General features: G+C 43.4%; 1 protein-coding gene across 1 annotated transcript in view; it reads right to left on the minus strand.

Moving 5' to 3' along the window:
• KIFAP3 (kinesin associated protein 3) overlaps window positions 1-11,687 on the minus strand; it is a 69,267-nt gene extending 57,580 nt beyond the window's left edge. Inside the window, exons 1-9 of the mRNA XM_086617370.1 lie at window positions 11,656-11,687; window positions 6,445-6,576; window positions 5,888-6,042; window positions 4,699-4,754; window positions 4,071-4,212; window positions 2,397-2,496; window positions 1,539-1,663; window positions 980-1,078; window positions 108-286 (exon numbers count right to left, since the gene is read on the minus strand). Of these exons, the coding sequence (XP_086473496.1) occupies window positions 108-286; window positions 980-1,078; window positions 1,539-1,663; window positions 2,397-2,496; window positions 4,071-4,212; window positions 4,699-4,754; window positions 5,888-6,042; window positions 6,445-6,576; window positions 11,656-11,687 (1,020 nt within the window). The remainder of the gene's footprint in view (window positions 1-107; window positions 287-979; window positions 1,079-1,538; window positions 1,664-2,396; window positions 2,497-4,070; window positions 4,213-4,698; window positions 4,755-5,887; window positions 6,043-6,444; window positions 6,577-11,655) is intronic.
• Between the last annotated feature and the right edge of the window lie 1,073 nt (window positions 11,688-12,760).

The following is a 12,760-nucleotide window of genomic DNA, read 5'->3' on the forward strand; positions in this document are numbered from 1 at the left end:
ATATTTAGGGTGAAGACAGAAATGTCTCCCTCTTCCCTCCTCCAACCACACTAAGTTTTCAGAGTCCACACCTTTCAAACACTGCAGGAGAGTGCTATGAGCCTTACCATATCATTTTTGTTCTCCATAAAAATGCTGAGTTTCTTCAAGAAAGATACAACCAGGATAAGCAGCTCAAAATTATCACGGTCCAGTGCTTTCACTAACATATGGACAATGTTCTTGTTTCTCATCTTCAGCTCGGTGCGAGTATCCTCAGCAAGATTTAGGAGCAGGTAAAGTGCCACTAACAAAGTCCAATACAAATCATACCAACAGGTCAAAGACAACAGAACTAAACAAGTCTCTACATACACATTAAGTGCTTAAGACTTTCAGAAGCATTCCACTGTCTTCCCATTGCATTTTGAAGGAAACTGACCATGAATGCTTTTTATTCCAGTTTAGAAAGCATTAAGAAGATTAATTCTAATAGTGGCTTTGCAAAAAAAAAAAAAAATCACTAGAAGTTTTTTATATTTTTTTTCTTTCAATTTCAATGGGAACCATTAAAAAGCCCTTCCCAGGAAAGCTTTGCCACTCAGATCATTTCAATCTCACATTAAGTGTATTTTAGTGCAAAAATCTGAGTGAAAACTATTCAACTTGAGTCAGATACAGGCTAAGTTAAAAAAACCCCACAAACATACAAAACCAAAATACCCAACTCCTCCCAAACCAACATCACAACCAAAGAAAAGTTAAGTGGATCACTTTTGCTATTTTTTCTTCTTAGACTAACAAATCACTTCAAAAATTGTTAGCATACTGTCAAACAATCTGATTAAGGACTCATCTTCTCCCTATTCTTTGGCAATGCTCTTCCATATTCATCCACACGTTCAGCATGTTTAAGACCTCCTGGTTACAACTAGCATCCAACAGAACCGCCTACCCACATTCACCAACCAGGAAACAATTTGCTGTTCGGATTTGGTACCTCTGAGCAGCTGTTCCTGCTTGACAACCAGCCCTTGGTATTTCTTATAGGTTTTCTCATAGTCCTTTTTCAGGGTTTGATTTTCAGGATCTTCATCAAGTAAATGCTGAAGTTAAGGAAGTCAGATAAAAGTTACACAGTCTAGATGACTATTGTCCTCAATGGTGTTATTCAATCACCAGCAAAAAGCAAGAGACCTATGGAAGAGCCAGTGTAAAGACACCACCTCAGCAACAGCTTGCTATGCCTGTAATTTATGGCATGATTTTTTTTTTTTCTCCTCCTACTCCTGGATGTATTACATCCTAAAAGTCAGCAAGAACGTTCCTAACACATACTGCTGACAAAATAATAATTTTTTTGTGGGTTTTTTTATTAACTTCAACTAAATCTCTTCAACAGCCCAAAATTGTCACTCCTGGTCTTTTTCATATCTGGAATTATATTTTGCACTTTCTAGTAAATTCTGCTGCTTTCACAGAAGTTGCTGTATGCTCAACAACAGCTATCAGGACAAGCCAGAAGCCATCGAAGCTACCCCAGCATATCAAAAGGATATCGGCTTTCTTCTTTTTAGAAAGTTCTTCCTGCCAAAGCTCATGTCTCTTCAGTTCATGGTCTATGATATTCATACACAGAGCTCCAATTTTGTAGTGTGTGATTATTCCATGAAACTGCGAAAAACTACATTGAAGAAAAAACACCTGTGAGGAAAAAAATAAATGCAAACAACCCCAAACCTGTTTTGACATCTATGGCAGCAATGTCCCAACACTGCACCACATGAAGTATTAAAAAGAGTATTTACTCTGTGCCTCGTTATAACACTGCTCTATTGGAAAACTATTACAAAACAAAACCAATTCCTGAAAAAAGGAGCATTTTTGCCAAACTTGTAGAAGGACAAGCATCAGTGTGTTGTTCCAAGGCAAAACAAAAACACATTCCAATTTTCATGCATAAAGGAAAGTGTTTTCCAATCAGCCCCACTTTTCATACTCTAAGTGCTTCGGAGGACCCTTTACTCACTAGAAATATAATAGAAGTCTAAAATCAAGTTGCAAGGCAAATTCTATTTTAGTTATCTCTAGGCAGGGTAAACTGAAACTTTGGCATATCTAAATAAGAGCAAGTACTCACTTCAGTTTTGAATACCATTTCTCCCAGGTGGCACCTCGGCCTATAAACTACGGGTCAGAATCCTTACCAGTTTCTTCCCAGCTCCAGTACACACTACCTCACTGTGGGGGTTCTTTTTATGCCCCAATTTTGTCATTAATAACAAGTGTTTCCATCTCAGCAATTATTTTTTTTCCCGTTTCAGTGCAGTTTTGTAGTGCAGCACAGAAAACAGATGAAGAGCCACAAAGCAGAGAGAAGTTCCTTATGTCCCTACACACGGAGGCTCTGCACTCACCTTGAAAAGCAGAAGAAAATATAAATTATATTGGTAGCAAGTTCCACACTTTGTTTCCAGTCTTCCCTCAGCACTCTAGCCAATGCACCCAGGGCAGTTTCTGAAGTGAAACAAGATTTAGATGAGCATCGCATTTCACCTCCCTCTTTTTGTCTTGTGGGACTCAGAATTTCAATATTCCTTATTCTACATCTGTCAGTTTTCTAGTGGAAGATTTTCAGAGGTATCTCACTTTAACATGTAACACTGCTCACAAGATCTGTGTAGAGACAGCTCTAAAACAGACAGTATCATTGGTGGTCATCCAGTCACAAACTCTAAGAAGAAGTGACATGCAAGGAAACTGCAACCAAGCACTAAGGTAGCCTTAAAACTACCACTAATCTTAAAATCTTGTGGCTTCTGCCAGCTGTATGTTCCATACTACACTGTGGCCCCTACCTAGAACATCACCATGCTCACTTCCAAATCCTCTTTAAGTTCTACCTTGACAACTATCATTTTTCATCCACTTCTTTCTATTTTTCCCCCCATAACAAGTTTGTATTATTTAATAATTTGGTTTTCATTTCTTCTTGTCACACTTCAGCTTACTTTTCCTCTCTGAACCACTTACCTTTCCACCTACTTTCCCTTATCTAGTTTGTCTTCACCTACACATGATCAGAATGAGAAAAGCAGTAACTGGCAATTTCAAGCACTAGAATATTTGCAACAACTCACAGGGACAAGCGGTTATTTGATGGCTTACCATACCCCTCCCATTCCAATTCTCACAACAATCTTGCTAGCTGACATTGCAGGATGGGTAGAGTACATATTGAAGTCATAATTTACTCAAGGAATGTGGGGGTATAAGGGCCCAGTAAGAGAGAAGGGGGGCAAGGAAAAAAATTACTACATTAACAAGACATGAACCTACCATCACTTTGGAGGTCTGGTTTGGATTGCCTTCATCTTTCATTTGTCTGACACCTTTACAGACTATAAGGGGTCCCTTTTTCCCCCCAGAAGAGAGGGGGCAATGGGAAATAAGGATGTATATACATGTACACATACATATTTACAAACACACACTATTCCACACTGATGTAGCTCTTGAAATGCACATGGCACAGCCCCTATGCATGCAGACACAAAATGACAACAATATGAATGTCACATCATGCATTCTGATGAGATTTTTCAATGGATCCATAAGCAAAAGGAGTATGGTGTGCTAGTGAGACACTTAAGTGATGCATGCACATACAATTTATTCATTCCCTTGGAAACTGGACACCTATACTTATGTCAGCCTGCGAATTCCATTTTCAAAGCAAGTTTCCTGATCTTCAGGATACAACTCTACATTCTCTTATGTCCATCAGCAACACCAACTGAAGTTAATTTAACATCAAAATAAGTAAAGATGAGAAAAAACAGCTGAAGCCAGGAAGATTTCTGTATTAGGTCCACCTAAAACAGCCTAAGCAGCATACACTTCTAGAGAGATCCAATCATAGAATGGATGCAATAGGGCTTTGGCAGCCAGCTTATTATGTACTGAGAAGCAAAGCCTAGTAAACTACAGAAAATCCCAAATTAAAAGTGGACTACTTTTCCCTTGAGAAGAAAGCATCACAAATAAGCAGCACAACATTAAGAGAAGTTATCACTGGGTTTTAAAGTTACCATTGATAAGCAGTTCTTCTAAATTATCAGGATTCCTAGCCAGCTGCAGGATGAGGGCAGAGCCGCGCACCTTGTCAGGAATGTCCTCGTACAGTAGCTCAATGTATTCATCCATGTCATTGATATTGGCAACTTCATCAATCTGAAAGCAGTCATAAGTAGGGATTTCAGAGAGATGTCAATTCAAGACAATCAATCATGACATGCGTTAATCACAAGACAAAAGAGTGCACAGCTTTGTTAAGATCTTAGGGAAAAAACAAAATACAAGGAAAAAAAAAATCAACACATCCAGAATCACTGCCAACGAACACCAGGAAATCTGAGAAGATTTAATTACAAAAAACAAAGGATGCTCAGACATGACTCCCAGTGTCCTGTCCGATGTTCCAGACCTCACTTGCGATCCTGCTGCATGCTATAGTTTGAGGAGAAAGCATGCAAGTCAAATATTTTACCCATTATGGAGATGATTTTTACTCCATTGTGCAATATTTCCAAACCAAGTTCTTTGTTTAAAAACAAGAAGCGAAAACCCCCAGAATTCAGCATTTCCTCTCCCCCTCTCCCTTATATAACGGCTTACTTAAGTAAATGGGGTTTGCATTTCTCTAACACCAATATTTACCTCCATTCCTTCAAATGGGGGTGGATCTTTTGGCTTACTGGACTTCTCTTTCTTTTCTATAAAGAAAAAGACATGGTTGCAGTTAAGTTATGCATATTCATAAATAAAAAACATCCATCCACAGCAACCATTCTGGTTAAATCAAGGTCTAAGTTCTTTTGAGTCCAGCTGACCTGTCAGACAAACACGACTAAGGCATGCCATGTTTCTGAAGCTGAACATCCCACAGGGAGCAAAATAAACCCTCAGATGGCTTTTGACTCCTCAGTCTAAGCGATCGGTTACAGCCCAGTCAGCTCAGGGGACAGCCCAGACTGACAAAGCTCACTTCCACAGCAAGATACCTTAGCAGCTTTGACTCTGCTTGAACACTGTGGCAAAGCTGCCCTGCGATACACCAAGACATGTATACGCAGAATAAAAGAGGGTAAAACACCCAAAGCAGTTACAATCGAAGTACATCAATAACATTAATCTTTGTTTTAAACTCATCCCACTAAGATAAGCCACCTCGAGAACAAAGCTTACCATTTTGTGATTGCAAGAAACCTTGCTAACAACAAGATAATACAGGACCAGATGTTAAATATGAAACTGTCCCCTAAGCAGAAAGTTTAAGATGAACTTAAGACACAAACAGGACCACCAAAATGCCTTGGCATTAGAGTAGGGAATCACTGTTCTCAGTAACTTGTTCACCAGGAACTTATGAGAAGACAAGAGGATTACCCCACACTGTACCGAAGCATATCAGACAGAAATTCCTCACTCCAGCTTTACAGACAGTGCAAATTCAGCCTAGGAACACTATCTACTCTTGCAATAGATGATGACTGAGATCTTCTGACGAAGATTCTCGCACAGTCTTCTGATGTCACTGCAAGCACAGATGTAACATGAAGAGGCTGCACCAAACAGCAGAATCCATATCTCTAAAGCCCTGCTAAAGCAGCAGCCAGTAAGAAGCATCAACACAAAGTTTAACTAACTGAAAAATTAAACTTTGGTTTTTAAAATGATAATTCCCCACCCTACTTGCTCCAAGATAGTAATTTTTTCCAAGTGTGATTTAACCACACCTCTTCCCTGCTCTATCTCCAAAGAACTCGTACATCAAGCAAGTTAGGACCTCAGCTAGAAAAACCTCAATGCTGAAGCATCCCAGTCCCAAGTTCCGATAATTATTTACCTTTTCCTGCTGAGGCATCTCTGCGATTCTGCAGATAGTATAACAGCTGTTCTACATCTGCAAGTTTGGAGGGGTGAATGAGCTTGCATTCTTCAACCACCTTTCGAGCCAGGGAAGCAATGTCTGTGTTTGCATTAAGACTCTTTAGCCGAATGCTGCAACAGAGACAGGTCTCCTTCAGTTTTTAATTTTTTTATATCTTCAGTCCTCCAATGCCTGTGCCATGGCTTACACAGGTAACGTCAAAGCAGTGGCTCTCTACAACTTCAACAGGCAATGCAGCAACACTAAATGCAGCTGTATGAACAGATCCCTTATGAACATCTTAGACACAGCAGTCAGTAATTTATTTGCAATACACCCCAAAAAATAGCACACCAGGCCGCAAAGAAGTATCGCACACATACGTTATTAGAATATATTATTTATAGATTAAGATTAGAATAGAATATTAGATTAGAATATATTATTTCTTACAGGCTGTTGATGCTTTCAGTTACTGAATTTGTGACTTTATGAAAAACACAAAGAGCTATCAGAACTTGCTGAGACCTTACATTTTCTGACACTCCTTGCGCTCTCCCAGCATGGGGTCTCCTGTCTCTCCCAGAATTGTTGCTTCCACTTCATAGTGGACAATGAGGGCTTTCTCAGACGGATGCACATCTATGTTGCCTCCTTTTACCTTCCTGCCATGAAGAAAGGGATAAATAAATTACTGGTTAAATGAAAAGCTCAGAACACATATCAGTACATGGATCAGTAACAATGACCTGTCTCCAGTTTTATCCCAACTCTAGACCCAAGCATCACCCTCCTTCCACACCATATTTCTTAATTTCACACAGTTGCACCAAAGCTCAGTGCTAGCGTCATATTCTCAAGTCCTGCCTTTAGTGCACACAGAAACACCCAAGCCTTTGGTCAAGTCTTAGTCACAGAAGTTAAATAAGGAAGAAACAGGATAAATTTTTGATTTGTAAGTCTCCCATCTCTCTTAAGGAAAAATGATCAGGAAAAAGATGCATTTCATAGAGATGGTGAATTTCCCAGTTGATTCCCTGTTACCTTGTCAGTATTGCAAAATCCTCCGCTAGTGGCATCGATCTAGTGGTACGAGTACAATCATTTACAAAAGGAAAGTTTTCCTCAAAGACTCTTTTGATAGGATTAGCTAAATCTTCACAGTTAGAAATCTACCAAGAATCAATTACAAAAATTTAAATTTCAAATTAACTATTCTCTCCTGAAGCACAAACCTCTTCACTACCATTCTTCACCTCATTGTGAGGCTCAGGGGATTATCAGATCAACAGCTGCCACCCACAGGTATAAATCAAGCATGTCTATCTGCTTTATACAGCTACAGATATTTCGGAAACGTATTCTCCAGGAATACCCAGTGACTCTGGGTATGTCACTGTCAAAAGGGCCTGTCCTGCTCTCTCATCCTTTCTGTCAGCAACTCCATGTCCATGAAAATATACAAGGGCCACGAGGATAGGCCATGGATAAAAGGCCACGAAGCTACACCTCATTTCTGTTTTCAAATGATGGCAGAACCATTAACCAGAGAATATATTTACATATTTCTGCCTTTGGCGGTAAAACTGACATTTGCCCCTTTTCCCCTTGGTACTGCCAACAGAGTATGCACAGCCACACCATAAACCAGGCTGCTGAAACACTGCAGATGAAAAACAACCCCCTAATGTGGGTTTGGGTTTTGGTGTGCGGGTAGGTTTTTTTCTTGTTTGTTTTGGGGTTTTGTTTGGGTGTTGTTATTTTTTCAGACAGATCATGTCAATTAACATATTTACAGGTGTCTTCACTAAATCTTAACAGTTAAAAATCAAGAATTAATTACAAGAATTTGAATCACCAGCAGTTGTACCAGCATAAATGAGATAGCAGCTAGCCATGGCATTGGGTTAATTAGGTCAGGGAAAATTATTTCAGCCTCAGAACTGGAAATGTTGGCAAATCCAGGTGCAGCCTTCAGCGTAACCACTCTCTTCGGAAAACATTTGAAACGTGTGTCTCCAGTTACTATAGTGGCTGCTTTCCCTTCTGTAGAATACAACTGCAAAAAAATACTTTTTTCTTGAGATACAGATGGTCAAAAAACCCCACAAACCACAGAAAGGTCCGCTGTGGGAAATGAGGAGTCTAGTTCCACTACTAGGCTTACAAAGACATAAGGATACAAGGCAAACAAATATATCTCACTGCTAAAGAGCAGCATCGTCCTTGATGAGATTGTAGGAGAACTTCATCTATCACTTAAGATTTTTTTGAAGAGACTTGCGGCTTTTCCCTTTAACAGTTCTTTGAAGTAGATGCTTCATTACAGTCTGTTCTCACAAGGTCTTATCACAGCCTTCCAGTACTTAAAGGAGGCCTACAGGAAAGCTGGAGAGGGACTTTTTACAAGGGTATGTAGTGACAGAACAAGGGGCAATGGCTTTAAACTGAAAGAGGGGAGATTTAGATTAGATCTAAGGAAGACATTTTTCACATCGAGGGTGGTGAGGCACTGGAACAGGTTGCCCAGAGAAGTTGTGGATGCCCCATCCCTGGAAGTGTTCAAGGACAGGTTGGATAAGGCTTTGAGCAACCTGGTGTAGTGGACGGTGTCTCTGCCCGTGGCAGGGGTTAGGACTAGGTAATCTTTGAGGTCCCTTCCAACCCAAACCATTCTATGATTCTATAAGGTCCAGCCTTGCAGGGCAGAAAGCTTATGGCAAATCTATTTCAAAGGAAATCAGCTGTCACTCCTCACCCCCAAATATATTTCGTCCATACTTAGACTTACCAGAAGACGCCAATCACAAATGCTCCTCCTGGCAGTCAAACCTCTGTTAAGTGACAGCTTGGTAATATTTACAGATATAAAGAAAAGGATGTGTAGAGAACAAGTGAGCCTGAAGGAGTTTGGTGTAGTTTCACAAGAACTAAGCTGAAGTAACAGCTCATCATTGCCAAAAGGATTAGATTTTCCCATGTTTTCCCTGCTCCTGGCAGTCACCTTGGTTCAGTGTGAGGGCTCAAACCCTTTCACAGCCTCTTCCAGCAATCCAACAGAAAACCTGTCGTGTCTTGGGCAGAGGGAGTTTTTCAATGCGTTACTGAATTAAAGTGCTCTATAGAAAGGGAATAACACTTCCTATCTATGAGCAGGGATAAAGAGGAAAGAGTGAGACCTCCTCCTTTTGGCAGCAGCAAACTACTGATGAGCTTAATGACCAGTAGAATCTCAGTTTAAGACTGCTTAAACAGTTTTAGCATTTCCTATATTTATTTTTTTCCTTAAGAGGGGCAGGTGGGCAAGCTGAAGAACTTAAAGCTGCAGAGATTTTTTGCTCTCTCACATTGATGACCACTCTCACTACTTGAGCTATTTTCTAGCTAACCAAGTCACAAATCAATTCACATTCAAGCTCCCTCTCTGCAAAATCTTACCTTGCGAATTGCTTGAAGATCTATGCTAAAATGCAGTACCCAGCCACTAAAGTTGTTTCCATTTGGAAAACACTACATTCAGATTGCCAGCATCACAAAAAAAAGATAAATAAATCTTTATTTAAACAATCCCTCCCCCTCAAATCAACAAAATCTACTTGACTGATTTTCTATCCATCTTGAGTTTGTAAGTCACTTAGGACACTTAAAAATACATTCTTATAACTAGTAGAAGCAGCAATACAGCGGGGAGCTCTCGCACACATTGACCCATCCTTTCACTTCACTGTCTGCTTTGTCAACAAGAATGCCTGCTCTGTTAAAGGTTTAAAAGAGGAAGGCCTTTTCTACAGACAAAAGCTGTGCTAGCCAAGCTCACATAACCAAAGCTGGTGTGTGAATACCCTTTATTAACTAATTCCTTCAGGAGGAAAAAGAAAAACTAAACTATCCTAATTACAAGCAGCACAAATTACACACACTGAAAATCCAATAACAAATCCTAGCAAGTCAGACTTGGTGGGAGGGGGACTGCACATGGAAGATGACAAAGGGAAACAGGGATCAGAGGAGTACCAAGCTTGCACACAAGCCTAGTCACGTTAGACAGCACAGTGGATGTTTTTTAGTTTGTGCTCCCTAAAGAGAGAAAACTACATTTGTTGCAGGGATGACTAAAAAATAAAGATGACTCCAAAATCACATCAGACAGCACAAACAGAACATGAAAAACAGGCACTGCTTTAAAGTTACATCTATTTAATAACAAGTGGCCATTTGTTTTTTACCTGTTATCACATTTATATGACAGAACCAATGTTCAAAGATTATCAAGAGGTTTTCTTTCCCACTGTTTCTAATTACAGATCTTAATATGTGGCATATGAGGAGAAATAAAAAAAAGGCAAGACCCAGACAGCTTAAACAGCAAGTTCTGCAAATGCTAATAACTCGAAAGGAAGGAAAAAAAAAAAAAAAAAAGGAAAGACTAAGAACTCCACAGGATTCAACATGTGATGGATAAAATCACCTGTGTGACAGGAGAAAGTAACACTGTTCACACATCATATCTTAACAGAGGTCTAGATGGTCTGACATCTTTTGGGATTGCTAGCACTTTTGCTCTGAAACAACTGATGGAGATCCAATAGTTGCCTACTCAGACCCTGTTCTTCAGGCTGACTGGTCTCACTACCAAACAGATAGATAAAGGCACCACTCATTCATCATCATCAAAACCAGATCACCCACTTTATATACGATCGTTACCTCTCAGGTCCATCCCAACTCCCAAACCATTCCATTCATCTCACTTCACCACCTGTCCCCCTGTCGGCCATGCCGTACTCTAACTAATCTCCTCCAAATCAGTTCATCTCTCCCAGCTGCACCCTGAACCTGCCCTTACTGCCTAATATCCCCTCCCCAGTCCCCAGCCTGACTGTTCCCCAAGGCAACCACCTGCCCCTTCCCAACCTCTAATACTCACACAACCCTTTCCAATCATCTCCTAATAGCACCTATTCTCCTCTCAACTTGCTGCTACCTCAGAGCCTCATCCCAAGAGCACACCACAAAATGACACCACAGCCATCCCCAAACCAGTGCATCCCTCCAAACTACTACCTGCTCCCAACCAGTTACCACCAGCACGTCACCATCTCTGAATCTACCCTAAGCCCACTTTATAACCTTCACTCATCCCTAACCCAGCCTCCCAGTCCCCATCTAAGTCTCCTGCCCACCAGACCAGGCAGCCACCCCTCAGCCTGCCCCAAACAAATCTATCTCCTACCCTCAAGCCACTCACCTCTACCCACACACCATAACCTCCAGCCGTTTTCCAAACCAGTCATTCCTCAATCCCAATGCCTCCACTCACCTCATGATCTCCCCCCTCAAAACACTCTCCGTTTTCACCTCCCCACTCACAACCTCTCATCCGTCCCCAAGCCAGCCCCCACTACACCTACAACACCTCAGCCCCACGCTCCATCCCCTCCCCACAACCCCCTTCCTGCCTCCCTACACCACAGCTTCCCACTCAGCCCCCACCAAAGGCTAAAAGGCCTCACTCCCCCAGCCCACAATCTCCCATTCGCCCCCTGCAATGTCTCCCACCCCACAACGCCCCACCCGACGCCACGCCACCCCTCAGGACAACCTGCCGCGCCTCAGCCCCGCGCCCAGCCCCCACCGCGACCCGCCGCGCCTCAGCCCCACGGCCCCCTTCCACCTCCCACCGCGCCTCGGCCCCGAAACAGCCGTCTCCCGCCCATAACCAGGCCAGCCCCCACCCCGGTTACCTCTTGAGGTACCGGGCATCCTCGCCCTGCATGGCGGCGGGGGAGGCCTGGGCAGGGCGCGGCCCCTCAGCTGTGCTTGTTACCAGGGTGAGCGCCAGCCCCGCCCCGCGGGCTCCCAGCGCGCACGCGCCGCCGCCACAGCCCCGCGGCGGCCAGCGCGCATGCGCACTGCGCGGCCCCTGCGTCCCGCCCGCCCGGCGGGCGGGGCGCCCCCTGCAGGCGCGGGGGAGGCGCTGTCCCGCCGCTCCGCGCCCGAGGTGTGAGGCGGTGTTCCCGGTTGGCGCCGCGTCTCCGCCCCAGCCGCTGGCACCTGGAACCCCGCTGGCACCTCTGGAGGTGCCCGCTCTGGGCGCAGTGACCAGGCAGCAGCCTCCACGCGCCGCGCTAGGTAGGCTCCTCGGCCCCTCGCAGATCAGGGGTGCAGCTGACCGCCCCTGAGGGCCGCGGCGGCCCTGCTGGCCTCGGCAGCCCGGTAGGGCCATTATCAACCCCAGCTGCTGCCTCAGTGTTGGCCCGCTTCTTCACGGGAGGGCCAAAGGTGGTGGACTGCAGGCTGCGCGGGGCAGGCCGGGCGAGACTGGTTCCCCAGCAAAGTTAGTGGTGACCTGAGGCTCCAGGTCGGGCATAGCCACAGGTCCTGGATCCCTAAGGGAGTCAAGAAACAGTCCTGCTCTTACAGTGGGACCTGTTTCATACATAGTACTTCAGGAAGCTGCAAGTATCAGGAATAACGGGGCTTTGTATGTTTCCGCTTGCCATATTTAGCAAAAGATTGAAGAGAGGCTGTTGTGGTGTCCTGCCACATTATGGCTGTTGGAGCTGTCGCATTTCCTCAGCACCACCTCTTAGCTAAGCCCAGCCTAAAAGCAGCCGTGGTCAGCAAGGTGTTTTGAAACTTATCCTCTTGGGTCAGCAGCACTGTTGCTCAGCCACCAATGCAGGAGGTGTGGGGGTGATACTGCTGTAACGCCAGCCTCAGGCAAGTGGATGGAAATCCAAAATCATCTTGGAAAAGATAGACTGTGTAGCCAGCACCTGAATCCTTTGTCCCTTTGCTGTGTTTCCCAGCCACTCTAAAGAACAACCAAACAGCATCGTGGTATCA

Source organism: Tauraco erythrolophus, chromosome 10 (assembly GCF_009769465.1).
Source record: "Tauraco erythrolophus isolate bTauEry1 chromosome 10, bTauEry1.pri, whole genome shotgun sequence".
Taxonomy (NCBI): domain Eukaryota; kingdom Metazoa; phylum Chordata; class Aves; order Musophagiformes; family Musophagidae; genus Tauraco; species Tauraco erythrolophus.